This window comes from Oxyura jamaicensis, chromosome 26 (assembly GCF_011077185.1).
Source record: "Oxyura jamaicensis isolate SHBP4307 breed ruddy duck chromosome 26, BPBGC_Ojam_1.0, whole genome shotgun sequence".
NCBI classification, from domain to species: Eukaryota; Metazoa; Chordata; class Aves; order Anseriformes; family Anatidae; genus Oxyura; species Oxyura jamaicensis.
Window position 1 is genome coordinate 2,398,853 of NC_048918.1, and position 17,174 is coordinate 2,416,026.

The 17,174-nt window shown below is 67.1% G+C and overlaps 1 protein-coding gene across 7 annotated transcripts in view; it reads left to right on the forward strand.

Annotated features, from left to right (window-relative positions):
• The window catches only part of NAV1 (neuron navigator 1), a 48,183-nt gene extending 32,313 nt beyond the window's left edge, over window positions 1-15,870 (forward strand). For 3 of the 7 annotated variants that reach the window (XM_035347299.1, XM_035347303.1, XM_035347304.1), the window contains 25 exons: window positions 2,881-3,019; window positions 3,168-3,465; window positions 3,756-4,449; window positions 4,554-5,006; window positions 5,200-5,241; window positions 5,437-5,585; window positions 6,265-6,435; window positions 6,894-6,946; window positions 7,146-7,169; window positions 7,269-7,346; window positions 7,587-7,670; window positions 7,806-7,917; window positions 8,443-8,564; window positions 10,330-10,773; window positions 10,901-11,075; window positions 11,257-11,354; window positions 11,472-11,567; window positions 11,712-11,871; window positions 11,981-12,216; window positions 12,307-12,461; window positions 12,668-12,739; window positions 13,033-13,229; window positions 13,740-13,858; window positions 14,074-14,271; window positions 14,816-15,870. In XM_035347299.1, coding sequence (XP_035203190.1) covers window positions 2,881-3,019; window positions 3,168-3,465; window positions 3,756-4,449; window positions 4,554-5,006; window positions 5,200-5,241; window positions 5,437-5,585; window positions 6,265-6,435; window positions 6,894-6,946; window positions 7,146-7,169; window positions 7,269-7,346; window positions 7,587-7,670; window positions 7,806-7,917; window positions 8,443-8,564; window positions 10,330-10,773; window positions 10,901-11,075; window positions 11,257-11,354; window positions 11,472-11,567; window positions 11,712-11,871; window positions 11,981-12,216; window positions 12,307-12,461; window positions 12,668-12,739; window positions 13,033-13,229; window positions 13,740-13,858; window positions 14,074-14,271; window positions 14,816-14,911 — 4,465 coding nt within the window. In that variant the 3' untranslated portion in view covers window positions 14,912-15,870. Of the gene's footprint in view, window positions 1-2,880; window positions 3,020-3,167; window positions 3,466-3,755; window positions 4,450-4,553; window positions 5,007-5,199; window positions 5,242-5,436; window positions 5,586-6,264; window positions 6,436-6,893; window positions 6,947-7,145; window positions 7,170-7,268; window positions 7,347-7,586; window positions 7,671-7,805; window positions 7,918-8,442; window positions 8,565-8,989; window positions 8,999-10,329; window positions 10,774-10,900; window positions 11,076-11,256; window positions 11,355-11,471; window positions 11,568-11,711; window positions 11,872-11,980; window positions 12,217-12,291; window positions 12,462-12,667; window positions 12,740-13,032; window positions 13,230-13,739; window positions 13,859-14,073; window positions 14,272-14,815 lie in introns of all 7 variants that reach the window. The other 4 variants (XM_035347300.1, XM_035347298.1, XM_035347302.1 and 1 more) reach the window with 4 other exon arrangements.
• The last annotated feature ends 1,304 nt before the right edge of the window (window positions 15,871-17,174 follow it).

Consider the following 17,174-nt stretch of genomic DNA (forward strand, 5'->3'; position numbering starts at 1 on the left):
GGGGGGGGGGGGGGGGGGGGCGCTGCGGATGGTGGAGGGTGCGGAGCACAAAGCGGTGCCCGCAGCAGCCGGTCCCGAGCAGCCCAGCCTCGGAGCTGCGGCACGGGGAGATGCTTCGGAATTGGCTGCTATGCCCCCCCCCCCCCCAGCAGGTCTGGGGGCTCAGCCCTCCCTCGGGTGCTGCGTCCCCGCAGGATCCCCTCCCGGATCCCCAGGCAGGGTTTGCAGGCTTGGTTTCAGCGTGGTGCCGGAGCTTGGCTGCTGCCCTTTGGGGTTTGCAGGGGGTGCTCGGGTGACCTTGGCCAGCAGCCCCCCCGTTAGCGCCCGCTGTGGGGCTGCTAGGGCTCAGCCGTGGACCGGGGGGCTTGTGTTAGCCCAAGCTGAGCTCCTTGTCCCCCCAGGGGGGTGGAGGGGCACATTTAGGTACAGTGCTTGGGTTTGGGGATCCCTTTGCGTGCCAGCAATGCGCTCTGCAAGAGAGCTCGAGGCACCCCAGGGTGGGCATCTGGCACCCAGGTCTCACCCCGTGGCCCCAGTGCCTTTGGGATGTGGCCTGTACCCCCCCCCCCCCCCCCCCCCCAGGCTGTCCTGAGGGCTTGGCAGGGGTGCCCAGAGCCTAGCACGGGGCCAGGCAGGCAGCAGAGGCAGCCCCTGAGCGGTTCTCGCGGTGGGGTGGAGGTGTGGGGCAGGCTGGGTGGGCTCCTTGTGCTCCGTGGGCTACGGAAGGGGCTCAGCCCCACGTCAGCTCGGCTCCGCACGTCCCCGATGCTGCAGAGAGGCGGCAGCAGCGCCGGGAGGCATTCGGAGAGGTGGTGCCCCTTGTCACCCCACCAGGCTGCGTGTGTGCAGCTCTGTGACCCTGCTCCCTGGGGGGGGGCGCCCCCCCCCCCCCCCGTCGGGACAGATTCCTTCCGTGGCTGCCATCCTGAGGCAGCTCCGTGCCTGTTTTCAGCTCCTGGCTGCGCTCCCCCTGCGGGTACACGGCGGTCCTTCCCCATGGGGCTGCTGAGGAGGGTCCGGGGCCACCTCCCCACCGGTTAGCCCCAAGCCCTGTGCCCGTTTCACTGGGGCTCTGCGTTTGTCAGCACCCTGGGGCCTCCTGTGCGAGGCCGGGAGAGCTTTTGGGGTCAGCCCAGCTGGGCTGGCACGAGCTGGAAAGACCCAACCGCGTTTGGTCGCAGCCACGTGGCCGCAGGGCGCAGCTCCCCAAAGCTCTGCCTGGCTCCGGGCAGCGCCGGGGGCTGACGTGGGAGGGGAGAGGAGCTTAGCCTCGAGCTCTGGGGATTTCTGTCCCAGTGAGAAATCCCCACAGCAGGGGCCGGTGGTGGGAGATGTGCGGAGCCTGGCAGCTCCGTGGCGCTTCCTGGGCACGTGGTTGTAATTAAATCCCTTCCTGGGCAGCAGGGCTCATGCTGGAGGGATGCAGGGGGCTGCATCCGTCTGTTCCTGGCCAGTCCCCTGGGTTTGGAGAGAGCAAGAGAGACACATGTTGGGGTTCCACGAGCTCCCTGCACCCTGCGGGGGTGCCCAGCAGCTCTGGGCTCTCACGAGATGCAACGGGGGCCCCTTCCCTGGGGCCAGGCTCTTCTCGCCTGTCCGTAAACCTCTGGTTCCTGACAGCAGCTCTGCCCCCGGCGCTGCGTGGGGTGGGGAGCCTCATCCTGACCCTCCTGCGGAGGGGCCATGGCGGTGCCCAGCCTGGTGGGTGTGGAGGAGCGAGGGACGAGCACCCGCTCGTGCCCCCTGATGGGAACCGGCCCACGTTTCCCCGTCGCGTTCCGATTCCCTTGCACTTGGCATTGCTTCCAGCTTGGTGAGCCCCAGCACCCTCAATCCCTGGCAGAATCGCTTGGACGTGCGGCTTCCCCAGCCCCGAGCTGCTCTTTTGGCACGGTTCCCCTGCCCCGAGCTGCTGTCCGGAGCAGGCAGCGAGGCCCAGCCATGGGCAGGGGTTTGCAGACCCCTGCCCAGCACCCGGTGCTGTGCCGGAGCACCCCAGGCGATGCCGCGGGGCGCTGAGGACACCAGTCCCCTACGGACCCACGTGGCTCCGTCCCAGCGTTTGGGCATCCTCCCTGCACCCCGGGTGGCAGAGGTGCTCAGCGGGTGCCATCCCTGCCTGTCCTGTCCCCTTAATGTCACTTGGGTGGTGCTGCACAGCCCCCCATGGCTGCTGCAGCTTCGGTGCCAGTGCTGGGGACCAGGGCTGGATGCGTCCCCTCGGCTCCTCTCCCCGTCCCCCCGACCCAGCCCTGGGGCAGCCGATGTGGGGCTGTGGGGGCCTCCCTGACCTACTGAGCCGCTGACCTGAAAGGGGCCATGCTCATCCTGCTGGTGGGCGGCCGCGCTCGCGTGTGCTGCCCGCGCTGAGTGACAGCCCCGGAGATGGGCTCGTGCACGGTCCGCTGCGCCCCCGGCACGGCATGGAGCAGCTGCCCGGGCACGGCGGAGGTGCCGATGTCCCCGCGGGCGCTGGAGCAGCGAGTGGGAGCTGGCCGAGAAAGGGTGGAGGCTGTGGGTTGGATGAGTTTGTTGTTCCAGCCGGTCCCTGCCCTTTCCAGGAATCCTCCTGACCCTCTCGGTGGGGCTGGTCGCGGGGAGCTCGGTGCCGGCCGTGGTGCCGCCTGCCGTGCCGCTGTAGGTGCTTGTCCCCCCGCTGCACAGGTGCCTTCGGTCCATAAAACACCTCTGGGGGGGGTCTGAACGGGGAAATTGCGGGGGTTTGAAGCCTGCGCGAGGCTGGGCTGGAGCCAGGCACAGCTGCCCAGCGTCGGCTCCCCACCAGGCAAACGGGAGCTGAGGTTTGGCCCTGGGGAGGGGTGCAGGCGGGTGTAAGGGGACGGCTGGGCAGGGGGCCTCACGCTGGCTTTGCTGTTGCAGCTGGGATGAAAGCAGCTCCATCAGCAGCGGCCTCAGCGATGCCTCTGACAACCTCAGCTCGGAGGAGTTCAACGCCAGCTCCTCGCTCAACTCCCTGCCCTCCACCCCCACGGCCTCGCGCAGGAACTCGGCCATAGCGGTAGGTGCCCGCGGTGCCCCGAGGCGTGACGCGTGCCACGGGGCCGTGGTTCGGCGGGGCTGGGAGCACCCACGGGTGTCCGGTGCCCCGGCACTCGCTGGGGCTGGGCTGGGTGCCGGGTTCTCCCCTGACTCCTCTCGTCCCACAGCTGCGCACGGACTCCGAGAAGCGCTCGCTGGCAGAGAGCGGGCTGAGCTGGTACGGCGAGGCCGAGGACAAGGCGACGAAGAAGCTGGACTACGACAGCAGCAGCCTCAAGATGGAGCACGGCTCCTCCAAGTGGCGGCGGGAGCCCTCGGAGAGCTGCGAGGAGGGGTCCAAGGGCGGCGAGCTGAAGAAGCCGGTCAGCCTGGGCACCCCGGGCTCCCTCAAGAAGGGCAAGACCCCTCCGGTGGCGGTGACCTCTCCTATCACCCACACGGCCCAGAGCACCCTCAAAGTGGCAGGTGAGGCCGGTTTGGGCAGGGGCTGGTTCTGGGTATCTTCGTGTGCCTTCCCTGCGCACGTCAGCCGTGGGCTGGCTGTGGGACACCCCGCGGGGCTGGAGGCTGGCTGGGTGGGGGGGATCCTGGCCTATGGGCAGCGGTGTGTCCTGTCCTCCCCCTCTACATCACGTCTCTGCTTCTTCATCTCCAAAGCTGCTGGCAGATGTGAGCTGTTCTGCACCCAAACGTCCCGTCCCCCAAACCCTCCCCGCTGCTCCTGGGCTGTTAACCCATCCTTCCCTCCCTGCCAGGCAAACCTGAGACCAAAGCCACCGACAAGAGCAAGCTGTCCGTGAAGAACACAGGCCTGCAGCGCTCCTCCTCCGACGCCGGCCGCGACCGCATCGGTGATGCCAAGAAGCCCCCATCAGGCCTCACACGCCCCTCGGCCTCCGGCTCCTTCGGCTATAAGAAGCCGGCTCCTGCCACTGGCACCGCCACCGTCATGCAAGCTGGGGGCTCGGCCACGCTCGGCAAGATCCAGAAGAGCTCCGGCATCCCCGTCAAGCCGGTCAGCGGGAGGAAAACAAGCCTGGATGTCTCCAACGCGGCCGAGCCCGGCTTCCTGGCCCCGGGGGCTCGCTCCAACATCCAGTACCGCAGCCTGCCCCGGCCGGCCAAGTCCAGCTCCATGAGCGTGACGGGCGGCCGCGGCACCACCCGGCCCGTCAGCAGCAGCATCGATCCCAGCCTGCTCAGCACCAAGCAGGGCAGCATCTCGGTGTCGCGGCTCAAGGAGCCGTCCAAGATCGGCACCGGCCGTGGCACGCCGGCCCCCGTGAACCAGACGGACCGGGAGAAGGAGAAGGCCAAGGCCAAGGCGGTAGCGCTGGACTCCGAGTGTGTGACGCTGAAGAGCATCGGCTCGCCCGAGAGCACCCCGAAAGCCCAGGCCAACCTCCCGCCGGCGGCCAAGGTGGCTGAGCTGCCCCCCACGCCTCTCAGGTATGAAGCTCCCTGCTCCGAAGGCAGCAGGAGCCTGGTGTGGCCGTGCCCAGCACCGAGCCGTGCCTGGTCTCGCTGCCATCCTCATCCGTTTTCTCCCCCAGAGCGGCTGCCAAGACGTACGTGAAGCCTCCCTCGCTGGCCAACTTGGACAAGGTCAACTCAAACAGCCTGGACTTGCCCTCCTCCAGCGAGCTGCACCCCCCGCACGCTGCCAAGCTCCAGGACCTGCACCCAACCGGCGGGCACCTGACGCCCTGCTTCAGCCCCAGTCCCGCTCCCATCCTCAACATCAATTCGGCCAGCTTCTCCCAGGGCCTGGAGCTCATGGGCGGCTTCAGCGTCCCCAAGGAGGGCAGGATGTACCCCAAGCTCTCAGGCCTGCACCGCAGCATGGAGTCCCTGCAGATGCCCATGAGCCTGCCCAGTGCCTTTTCGGGGGGCAGCACCGCCGCCCCCACCCCTGCTGCTGTCCCCCCTGCCAGCGCAGAGGAGGAGGAGGAGGAGGCGGGTGAGCTGGGCTGGAGCGGCAGCCCCCGGCTCGCACATCTGGACAGGTACGGCCTGAGGGTGGGCGATGGGCTGCTGGGCACCTCCGTGGGCTGAGCGCCCTCCTCGCCGTCCTGCCGTGGCCTTTGCCTGCTTCGGAGGCTCCTATTTGGGGAAAACCTGCCTCGTCCCCATCCCGTCGCTCAGCCCCTAGCTGCGCCGTGCAGGAGGTGGCTGATCTTCCCTTCCCTTCCCTTCCAGCTCCAACCGCGACAGGAACACGCTGCCCAAGAAAGGGCTGAGGTAAAAGGGCCCGAATGGCTTTTAAACGGTGCCGGGGAGGGAGGACGGGTGTGTGGGGCACCTGGGGCGTGGGGCTGGCAGCGCCTCCTGTGCTGGGGGTGCTGAGCCCCCACTGGGCCGTGCCGCGGGGCGGGCGGGCAGGAGGGGGGCCGGTGCCCACGCCACCTCACCGTGCTGCTCTCTGCTCCGCTCCAGGTACCAGCTCCACTCCCAGGAGGAGGCCAAGGAGCGGCGCCACTCGCACACCATCGGCGGGCTCCCCGAGTCGGACGACCAGACGGAGCTGCCCTCGCCCCCTGCCCTGCCCATGGCGCTGGTGGGGAAGGGCCCGCTCACCAGCATCGGTCAGTGCCTCCCTCCCCAGCCCCGTCCCGCTTGTCCCAGCCTGGGTCCCCCTGTCCCCCAGCACCTGGGCTCTCTGCTTGTCCATCGCTCTGTCCCGGAGGCTCTGGCTGCCTCTGGGTCGATGGTTTTCTCCTCGACACCCCCAGCATCTGGTGTGCCTTTGGCCCTGCCAAGGTGCTGAGTTGTGGCTGGGGGACCAGGGGCACGTATCACCTCTGCTTCAGGGCGTCCAACCCACCACTGGGTCTCTGCCCGCAGTTCTCCTCTCCTCTGGGGGTGCCCAGAGAGCGAAGTGAAGCCCTGCCCTGTTCTTCCTGGGTCCTACACGTTCCTGGAGGGTTTGGGGACTCAGGCGGAGGGGTTGGGGCTGGCAGCAGGTGATGGGATGCTTCCCCCTTGCTCCCGGGCTCCTGCACGGTGGCACAAGCTTTGCCCCAGGGTTTCTTTCTCAGCTCTGTGCTCACCAGAAGACGTTGCAGGTGCCCAGGTCCCTGTACGAACCTGCTTTTTAGCTTTCCTCCCGTGCCTCTGCTTTGGGACCACGATCCCTGCTTCCTTTCCCCATCCTGCCTTCCACGGACCGCTTCCAGCCCCTCTTCCCTCCCCACCCCGATCCCCAGGCCCGGCTGCGTGCCGTCGCCGCTCTGACCCTGCCTTTCCCCCTGCTTCTCCTTGCAGTGAGCCCCACTGCCGCCACCGCCCCGCGGATCACCCGCTCCAACAGCATCCCCACCCACGACTCCACCTTTGAGTTGTACAGCACCTCCCAGATGGGCAGCACCCTCTCCCTGGCAGACAAACCCAAGGGCATGATCCGCTCGGGCTCTTTCCGGGACCCTGTGGATGACGGTGAGAGTGTGCCCGGGCTGAGGGGGCTCCCTGGGGGTCAGCGGGGCTCCCCGGATCCTTGTCCCTTTTTCTGGGCACTGCTGGAGGGGCTGGCACACCCAGTGCAGTGCTTGGCAACCTCCTTTGTGCTGCCATCTGCTCCATGTGGAGCTCCTGACCCCCCCCAGGTGCCGGTGGGCAGGTTTGAGCCGCGGTGGGGGTCCAGCAGTGCCTGGTGTCCTTGGCACCACGGACAGGGGACCCAGGCAGAGTGGCAGAGCCCCAGGCTCAGGGTGCTCCCCACGCAGCCCTGCCAGGACGCGGAGGCCGCCGGCCAAGCGCCGAGGAGCGGGCAGAGCCCTGCAGCCACCGTCCCTGTGTCCGTCTCCCCCCAGGTCCCCGCAGAGCCCCCGTAGCCGTGCCCTGTGCCTGTCGCCCCAGGAGCGCTCAGCTTCCTGACGGGTTTTGTTCTCTTGCAGTTCACGGATCGGTGCTGTCCCTGGCCTCCAGCGCGTCCTCCACCTACTCCTCCGTAAGAGCTGCCGCCGCCGCGCTGCACCGCCTCGTGCATGGCTGCGGGCTGGGGGGGGGGCCCGGGTGGGAACAGGGGCGCTGAGCTGTGTGTGGGGGGGCTTTGTGCATGTCCTCCGCCCCGCGCTGAGCCTGGCTGTGCCTCGCTACCCTCCTGACTGCCCGCCTCTGTCTGTCTCTCTCTGCCCTTGCGCTGCCAGGCTGAGGAGAAGATGCAGTCTGAGGTGAGCCCGTGCCCATCGCTGCCGCCTGGTCCCCACCTTGCTGCCGCAGCCGAGGCGAGCGCCCGACCCCTCTCACCCCCCTTTGTTCTCTCCCCGCAGCAAATCCGCAAGCTGCGCCGCGAGCTGGAGTCCTCGCAGGAGAAGGTGGCCACCCTGACGTCCCAGCTGTCTGCTAACGTGAGTCCCTGCGGGAACCCACGGGGGACGTGCGGGGCTGGTGCTCGCCTGCACCCGCGGGAGAGTTGTTTTCCCTTGGGAGCACCCCGAGGCCGGCCTGCGGTGGTCCCTGCTCCGGGCTCCACCCCTCTCCGTGGCGCTGGCTCCCCTGCCCCGGGAGAAATCCCCTCTCCAAGCTCTCCATCCCGTGCCAAGCGGCTCGGGGCCGCGGGTGCTCACCCATCTCTCCGTCTCTCCCAGGCCAACCTGGTGGCGGCTTTCGAGCAGAGCCTGGTGAGCATGACATCCCGCCTGCGGCACCTGGCCGAGACCGCCGAGGAGAAGGTGGGTGCCGTGGGGAGGCACCGGGGGAGTGCTCGTGGGGCTGGGGGATGCGTGGGGTGAACTCGAGGGTGCTCCCGGGAGCTCTCGGGGCATCCTCCACAGCATGGGGACACACTCCCGGCTCTGCTCCTGCAGGACACGGAGCTGTTGGACCTGCGGGAGACCATCGACTTCCTGAAGAAGAAGAACTCGGAGGCCCAAGCCGTGATCCAGGGCGCTCTGAATGGCACCGAAGTTGCGCCCAAAGGTACGGCGTGCTGCTGCAGCCCTTCCGCCGGGCCCCGGGGAGCAACGAACTCGTCAGTCCCCACTGTGGGGTTTGCAGCCCTGCCTGAATCCTGCTTGGGGCTGACACAGGGCCCTGGGGCATCCCTGGCTCTTGCAAGGTGTTTGGGGATTGGGGCAGCAGCACTTCCCTGCCTGAGACCCCTGAGCATCTGAAACCTGGGCTGCACACAGCCAGGGCTGTCAGCACGGCAGGTCGCGGTGCTGGCGTGTAGGGGAGGGGTGTTTGTCCTCCCGCAGGCACCTCCTCGTTGGGCTCTTTGCCGCTTCAGTGTATCTGGCTGCTGATCCTGGGTTCGTTTCCCCGGGTTCCTCCTTACCAGGAGGCTCTGACAGCTGCGGGGTTTGGCTGGGCCCAGGGGAGAAGGGAGGGATTGCAGGGTGGGCTGGGAGGAGCTCGCGGGGGGCTGTGGCACTGGGACAGGCACGGTTTGACCACTCCGTTCCCGGTCTCTCCCCACTCCCTGGCTTCTCTCGCTGGCCCCAGAGCTGCGCATCAAGCGGCAGAACTCCTCCGACAGCATCTCCAGCCTCAACAGCATCACCAGCCACTCCAGCATCGGCAGCAGCAAGGACGCGGACGCCAAGAAGAAGAAGAAGAAGAGCTGGGTGGGTTGGGCAGGCTGTCGGCAGGAGGAGGGGGTGTGGGGAGCCGCTGGCAGGGTCTGGCTGGGCTCAGCCCCGTGAGCCAGCCCCTCTCGGTTCATCTTGGCCTCATGGTCTTGGTTCCCTCTGTCCCCTGGGGACAGCGCTGCCGAGGAGTGTGCAGCCGCCCTGGATTTGTGTCTTGTGCTGCCTGGGGCCAGGACTTCCCCAGCTCCCCTGGGAGTTTTCCAGCCCTTGTCCCGCACGCCTGCTCCCTTGTGGTGTCTCCCACGCGTCTCCCTTCAGCCCCTGCAGGCGCTGGCAGCACCGTGTGCGGGCCTGGGGCTCTGCAAACACCCAGCCAGGCAGCCCCGAGCTGGACGCGTGATTAAGTCTTGCTTTGTTCTGTTTCTCTTCCCCCTATGCTGACCTCAACCCTTTTTTTCCAGGTGTATGAGGTAAGTCCTACACCGTCCTCTCCACCCCATGCCGTGCCTACCCAGGGCGCTTGCTCCATTTCATGGGACGGCGCTCGTGACCCAAACCATCCCATCCATCCCACTGGCCCTGATCCCTAGCACGGCCGCCCTGGGGCCCTGCGCCACGCACGCCTTGGCTGCTTCCTTTTGGTGTTAGGGTCAAAACTCGCACCCATGTGGAGGGGCTGAACCACGTGGGCAGCAGGGAGGGCTCAGATGGGGACCGGTCCCATGGGTGGGGACCCGTCCCATGGGTGGATTTTCCCCTATTCTTGCTTAGGGCAAGCAGGTGCTTTCCTGACTCGTAGCCAGATTTGAAGGCAGCCCCACACAGGGGACAGGGACCCTGCTGCAGCCCGGCCTGTGGCACCGTGGCGCGGTGCTGCCCATCTCCCCTCACTGGGGCACCCACCTGGGGTGGCCGCAGAGCTCCCAACGGGGCTGAGTCACTGTCCCCTTTGGGACCCGTGCAGGTCCCAGTGCTGCCCTGGTCTCCTGCTGTCAGCAGAGCCGGATGCTCAGCTTGTTCTTTTTTTATTTTTATATTTTTTTTTTACTGAAACGCGGTATTTTCACTTTTGGGGGATGCCCCAGCCCAGCCTGCCCAGCAGTGCCTGTGGGAGATGGGCCAGATCCTGCCTGCTCTCCATCCTCTTTTTTCCCCCCGCCTCCCCTTGGAGCAGACCTGGGCACTCCAGGGGACGTGCCGTGAGCTCCAGAATCCCGGCGGTGGGGCTGCGTAAGCAGGACCCAGGCCCGGTTTGGCCCCTGCGCGGTGTCCTTCAGCTCCCCCCGGCCTCACACTCGCCCGTCCGCCGCTGTGTGTGTGCTGTGCGCTGTGTGCATGCTGCATGCCCGGCCGGGACGCCTGCCAAGCCCCCGCACCCTTCCAGCAGGCTGTTTGGCCCCCTACCCCTCCAGAAGGACGGAGAGGCTTGGGGGTGCGTCCCCAGGCCCCCAGCTCTGCTCCCAAAGCCCTGCTCGCTGGGTTGGCTGCGGTGGGGTGACCGCGAGGATGGAGTCGCTCCTTCCCGGTGGAGCAGGGCGCTGGTGCGGTTCCCCCGGTGCCCCGTGTTGGGAGCAGGTCTGGGGGGAGCCTGGCCAGGACACACGGGCCCTCCTTAGTGGGGTCAGTTGGTGTGGGGTCACAGCGGTGCCTCTTGGGGTGGTGGTGGGGAGCCACGGGTGCCTCAGCGATGGTTATGGTGCTGCTGGTCCCGGCTCAGACCATCTGTGGGGCCTGGGCCGGGCCTGCGTTTGCGAGCTGCACCCATCTGGTTGTCCGTAACAAGCGTTTTTATCTCCTGCAGCTGCGAAGCTCCTTCAACAAGGCCTTCAGCATCAAGAAGGGGCCCAAGTCGGCCTCGTCCTACTCGGACATCGAGGAGATTGCCACGCCGGACTCGTCTGCCCCGTCCTCCCCCAAGCTGCAGCATGGCTCCACGGAGACTGCCTCGCCCTCCATCAAGTCCTCCACATCCTCCTCCGTGGGCATCGACACAGCTGAGTATGTGGGGCAGGGAAGGTTGGGTGCGGGGTCTCGGGGTGCCTGCCCCAGCCCTGAACATGCCGCGGTCTATCCCCGGCACAGGCTCTTCCAGGCCCACAGCGAGGGCGAGCCGGAGAAGAAGGAGGTGTCGGAGCTGCGGTCAGAGCTGTGGGAGAAGGAGATGAAGCTGACGGACATCCGCTTGGAGGCCCTCAACTCGGCCCACCAGCTGGAGCAGCTGCGGGAGACCATGCACAACATGCAGGTGAGGGCAGCTGCACCTCGGCCCGTGGTCCTCGTGTCCCCAGAGCTGTGCCGCAGCCCCAGGCTGGCACTGGGATGCTGCCAGTATCCAGCTGCTCACCCTGGGCCACCATGTGGTTCTCCCCCAGCTGGAGGTGGATCTCCTGAAGGCTGAGAACGACCGGCTCAAAGTGGCTCCGGGGCCCTCGGCAGTGCCGGGATCCCTTCCCGGCCACGTCACGAGCACTTCGGCCTCCTCTTCGCCGCGGCGCTCGCTGGGCCTCTCCCTCGGCCATGCCTTCAGCCCCAGCCTGGCGGACACAGGTAGGGGTGACGGAGCTGCCAGATGTCAGGAGGGACACGGGCATGTGTGTGGGTGCCCAGCACGGATGGTGGGAGCGTGCTGGACCTGCTGTGCTGGTCCCGATCAGCTCAGGCCAGGCATGGTCAGGCCCCGTGGCTCTGCTCTCCCTGCTGGCACAGCCTGACTCTGCTCCGTCCCCAGATGTGTCCCCCATGGACGCCGTCAGCGCCGGAACCCAGAAGGACGAGCTGACGCTGAGGATCGTGGTGCGCATGCCGCCCCAGCACATCATCAAGGGGGTAAGTGTGGGGAGCCCGACCTGCCCCAGCACCACGGTCCTGGATGAGGGGCAGGGGATGCGTCTCCGGGGCTGGGTGCAGTGCTCCCACTCTGCACACCTCTGCCTTGGCTCCTAGGACCTCAAGCAACAGGAGTTTTTCCTGGGCTGGACCAAGGTGAGTGGGAAGGTGGACTGGAAGATGCTGGATGAGGCTGTCTGCCAGGTCTTCAAGGTAGGAGCATCGCAGCGTCTCTTTTGAGAACGTCTTTGTCACTGCTCCCCTCCTCCTGACGCTCCCTGGCCTGGTCCTTGCCAGGAGCTCGTGCAGCTGCCAAGCGCTGTTTGCCTCCTGACAGCCCTGTCCTTGTCCCCGCAGGATTACATCACCAAGATGGATCCTGCCTCCACGCTGGGGCTCAGCACCGAGTCCGTCTATGGCTACAGCATCAGCCACATCAAGCGGGTCCTGGACACGGAGCCGCCGGAGCTGCCGCTGTGCCGCCGGGGCATGACCAGCATCGTGGTGACGCTCAAAGGTCAGTAGGCAAAGAGGCCACCGGCCGGGCTCTGCTCCTGTCCTGTCCTCCCTCTGTCCCGTGGTGGCACGGGGCATGAGGGGGACCCTCAGCCCTCCCCTACCTTCAGGCTTGAAGGAGAAGTGCGTGGACAGCCTGGTGTTCGAGACGCTCATCCCCAAGCCCATGATGCAGCATTACATCAGCCTCCTGCTGAAGCACCGGCGGCTCATCCTCTCGGGACCCAGCGGCACGGGCAAGACTTACCTGACCAACCGCCTGGCCGAGTACCTGGTGGAGCGCTCGGGCCGGGACGTCACCGAGGGCATCGTCAGCACCTTCAACATGCACCAGCAGTCCTGCAAGGTGAGGGCGCGCGGCAGCTGAGACCGTCCCCGGTGGTACTGGTGCTGACGCCGTGGTCCCACGCGTGACGCCCAGCTCCGTTGGTTGCAGGACCTGCAGCTGTACCTCTCCAACCTGGCCAACCAGATCGACCGGGAGACGGGCACGGCGGACGTGCCGCTGGTGATCCTCCTGGACGACCTCAGCGAGGCGGGCTCCATCAGCGAGCTCGTCAACGGCGCGCTCACCTGCAAGTACCACAAATGGTGAGAGCCCAGTGGTGTGTCCCCCTCCGGCACGGCCTCCTGGGCACGCACACGCTCCCCGCTGATCTCGGCGTGATCCCCGGGCTCCTGGAGAGGAGGCTGTGCGGCCAGGCGTGTTCGCTGTGCTCAGACCGGCTCTGCTGCGGGTGGGAGCGATGCAGGGTGCTTTTTCTCATGGTTCCTGTCTCTCTCTGTCTCTCCCTCAGCCCCTACATCATTGGGACCACCAACCAGCCCGTGAAGATGACTCCGAACCACGGCCTCCACCTCAGCTTTAGGTATGGATCGTCTCCGGCAAGCCTCCCTGTGGGGCTGGGGACACCAGGGGGCATCTTTCTTCCCCCCGGGCAGTCCCAGGGACACGTGCTGTGACTGGGGACCCTGGTGAGGACTGAGCCCCAGGCATGTCCCTGCCATCCCACAAGGCTCTGAAGTCCCCAGCCCCGGGCACAGGCAGGGTTAGGGGTTCTAGGAGGTCCCCTAGGGGTGCGGGGACCCTAGGGAGGGTGCCGGGGAGCTGGGCTTCTCGTGGAGAGACCCAGCCCTGAGCCACTTGGGTCCCCCCCCCCAGGATGCTGACCTTCTCCAACAACGTGGAGCCAGCCAACGGCTTCCTGGTGCGCTACCTGCGGCGGAAGCTGCTGGAGTCGGACACGGACGTCAACGCCAACAAGGAGGAGCTGCTGCGCGTGCTGGACTGGGTGCCCAAGCTCTGGTACCACTTGCACACCTTCCTGGAGAAACACAGCACCTCCGACTTCCTCATCGGTACGGCCTGGCCTCCCTCTTCTGCCTCGCACTGCTGGGAGCTGCAGGAGCCCCCACGGGACTGGGGCAAAACTGTCCCAAAGGAGCCTGAGGAGCCAAGATGCTGCCTCGCGTCCCCCAGCCCCACACAAACAGGAGCTGGGGGGGTGATGGGCACAAACGTTGCTCATTTGGGTGGCGTTTGTCCCCCTGCCCTGTGGGAGCTGTCACTGGGGTTTAGACGGAGGTTGCTGGTCTTATCGGCACCCATCCTCGGGTGCGATTTTGCTGTGTGTTCCCAGGCAGCTGCAGCATTGCCTCGCGTGCTTTTGGGGCTGGGTTGACCTTAGCAGCCCCATTCCTGGCCTGGGATCTTACTGTCTGCCCGTGTTTGTTGGGCAGGCGCTGCCCAGGTGCTGCTCCCAGGATGGGTGAAGCCCACGGGGGTCTCCTGAGCAGCCTCCCCACTGGGCTGGCTTGGGGCTGGGGGCTGGAGCTGGGTCACCCAGTTCCCATCTTTGCTCTCTGCAGGTCCCTGCTTCTTCCTGTCCTGCCCCATTGGAATTGAGGATTTCCGGACTTGGTTCATCGACCTGTGGAATAACTCCATCATCCCCTACCTGCAGGAGGGAGCGAAAGATGGGCTCAAGGTACCCAACGCTGCCTGGCGTACGGGGACACAAAGCAGGGCTCGGCCTGGAACTGGTGGCACTTGGGGACGCGCTGTCACAGCAGACGACAGGGTGGGGAGAGGGGAGGCGCAGGGATTTGGGGTGCAGGTGCCGCCCCTGTCCCTCCCTACCCTGATCGCCGCCAGTTTGGGCACGTGCTGAGGACGCGGCTGACGCTCGCTCCCTGCCCGCAGGTCCACGGGCAGAAGGCGGCCTGGGAGGACCCCGTGGAGTGGGTGCGGGACACCCTGCCCTGGCCGTCAGCGCAGCAGGACCAGTCCAAGCTGTACCACCTGCCCCCGCCCACCATCGGGCCCCACAGCACCGTGTCCCCTCCCGAGGAGCGCACCGTCAAGGACACGACGCCTAGCTCCCTGGACGCGGACCCCCTGGTACGGCCGCGCTGCGCCGGGAAGGGGCCGGGTGGTGCTGGTTGGAGGAGAACGGGACGGGGCTGCGCGTTGCTCTCCCAGTTACTTTTCGGTGTAAAAACCCAAACTTGTGAGGCAGAAATGTTCTGTGCTGCCAGGAGGAGCAGTGGGCCCCCGGTGGTGGCCCCAGGGGGAATGCATGGCCTGGTGCTCCACCAGCCATCCCAGCCCCACGCAGGGCTGCACGCGGGCACACACGAAGGGGGCTCACACGTGTGTGTGTGTCACAGGGGGACGCTGCCAGAGGACAGCGGGCAGCCCCAGGCGCTGCCAGCTGCTGCAGTGCAGGGGGACAGCCCCCGGTGCTTTGGCACGCAGAGCTTAAAGCATCCCCCGAGCCCAGATCCTGGCCATGGGGGAGGATTTGCAACATCTCTGGGCGTTGCTTTGCCCTCTAAGAGAGTTTCTTAGGGTGGCTGGTTGGGGAGGGCAAGGAGGGCTGGGTGGTCCTTGCCAAGGACCTCCTGTCCCCGTCGGGCTGGGTGCCACGCGCCTCTCCCCGCAGATGGCCATGCTGCTGAAGCTCCAGGAAGCCGCCAACTACATCGAGTCTCCGGACCGCGAGACCATGGTGGATCCCGACCTGCAGTCGACTCTGTGAAGCCACGGACATGCCGGCCCAGGCGCAGGGGAGCCGCCGCCAGCCGCCGGGCTGCTCTCCTTCTCCTCCGGTAGCCTGGAGCGCGGGGCTGGGGCTGGCGAGCGAGCAGAGAGGACTGGGGCTCCGCGCGTCCTTCGCGGAGCGTGGGGAAGCTCGGCTCACCCGCGGCAGAGCGCGAGGTGCCCTTTCCCCTCCCCACGCCGGGGGTAGGAGAATCCTGGTTTCTCTTCTTGGTTTTTCTGTCTGTTGCAAACGCTCGGGCTTCGGGGCCGGGCTGACCGCTGGGACCAAGCCCCCGCTCCGTGGAGCCGCAGGAAGGCCCCTGCGTGGGGCAGGGACCCCGTGGGAGCCACTTGGGCCGGAGCTGGGGCGCGTCCCTCTGTCCGGCCAGGTCCCTCTGTCCGGCTAGCGCGTGGCCGAGGGCAGGCGCCGAGGGACCGCTGCCGGGGGGAAGCGCCCGCCTCGCTCCCAGCGAGGAGCAGCGCGGCTCCCCCGCTACCTTTGTACGTTCCCTGTTTAACCTGCATGGCAGCCGCTGCGACCAGGACAGCCCAATAAACCCTGCTTTGGTTATTTTATTTTATTGCCCCCCCGCCCCCTTCCTTCCCTTTTCTTTGGCCGAGTCCAGACTTTGCTTTGGTCCCTTTTTTGTTCTCGTTCTTCTTTCCCCCCCCCCGCCCGTGGCCCCGTGCCCCTCACTTCCCCGCGAGCAGCTCCCCTTCCTTTTGCTTTCCTTTGCAGCCGTCGGTTCCACCACTCCAACCACCTCCGTTACAAAACTGGTGCTCACTGGACAACCTCCAGTCCCTGAATCCACCTCCTGCAGCCTTGCAGCTGGGCTGGGACGGGACCTGGCAGCCGGTGGCAGGGGGATGCTCCCGGAGCACCCCCTTGCCTGGCAGCCCCCCTCCCCAAAAGCACAAGGCAGAGTCTGGCCCTCGGGACGAGCTGTCCCACCCGGCCAGGACGCTAAGGGACATCCCCTCCCCTGCACAGAGGGTGCTGCTGCCCTGTCCCCGCTGTGCTGGGGGGCACAGCCTGCCCCCCGTCCCCTCCCTGCTGCCTGGCGGGGTTGCACAGGGTGGCAGGCTGTGCCCAGGGTTGTCCCCGTGCCCCCAGCTTCCCCCCAGACCCTCTTGGGGTTTGGTGGCGCCCGGGTGCCAGCCTGCGCCCTCGGGCCTGGCAGCTCCCGCTCAGCGTGGGCTCGCCGTACCCCGCACCGGTGCTCTGGGGACATCCAGCTGGGGCCACGCGTCCTCTTGGCCCCAAGGTGCACTGTCACACGCGATGCTCCCGCCGCACTGCCTTAATCCCTGTGCTGTGTGGGAAGGGGGCACGCGGGGCTGGGGCTGGCACGGTCACAGCCTGCCCCTGGTGCTGGGTGTCCTCTCACTGTGTCCCTAAAGCCAGCGGGGCTGGGACAGGACCATGGCTCTGGGGTGAGCCCAGCCCAGACAGGCCCTCTGGCTTCACCCCCTTTGCACATCCCTGAGGATGCTCCAGGGCCGCTGCTGCCTCTGGTCCCGCTGGGCTCTGCCGCCCCGTCCCCCTCCCCATGGCCCCACCATGGGGCCGAGGGGAGCACAACACCCGGGACCCCCTCTCCTCAGACGCCTTTCGGGGAGAGGTAGCCCCAAGGCCCCTCTGTCCACCTTGTCCTGCCCCCAGCCCCTCCTTGTGCGTGGCCTTTGGGGACACCTCGCCACCCTGCGAGGCGGACATCTCCTCCCAGGCCCTGCCTGGCCCCCCGGTGCTGCTCACCGGCGGCCACCACCGCTGCCCTTGGTGCTCTCTCGCCCGGCGCGCCTCGCCTCGCCGCCCCGCGCATCCGGGCCGCGGCGCACGCGCCCCATGGTGCTCACTTCTCCGTCTGTCCGACAGCCTCCCCGCCGCCCCCTCGCAGCCCCCCGGCCTCCTCCGGGGCCGGCCAGCCCGGCCCCTCCGCACAGGGCTGTCCCTTCCCCACGCTGGCTTGGACGCTAGGGCTTTTCGTTTGCCTTCTCTTGTGTTGTCGGCTAAGGACTCGCTGTAAATAGATCTGTAGTCGAACGCCCTGCGTGAGTTGGTGGGGCCCGGCCCTGCGCGTCTTTCCGTTTTTTTGTACTCTGTGATAACTGTGCTGTGCTGACTTCTTTTCTGATTGTACGAGACACCGGCTCAGCAGTCGCTCGAGGCCGGCGCTGGGGACCCGCGCTCCCCTCCAGCCCCGCTCACCCTCCTCGGGGCTCTGGTGCCCGAGGCAGGACAGGGCACGAAGCACCTT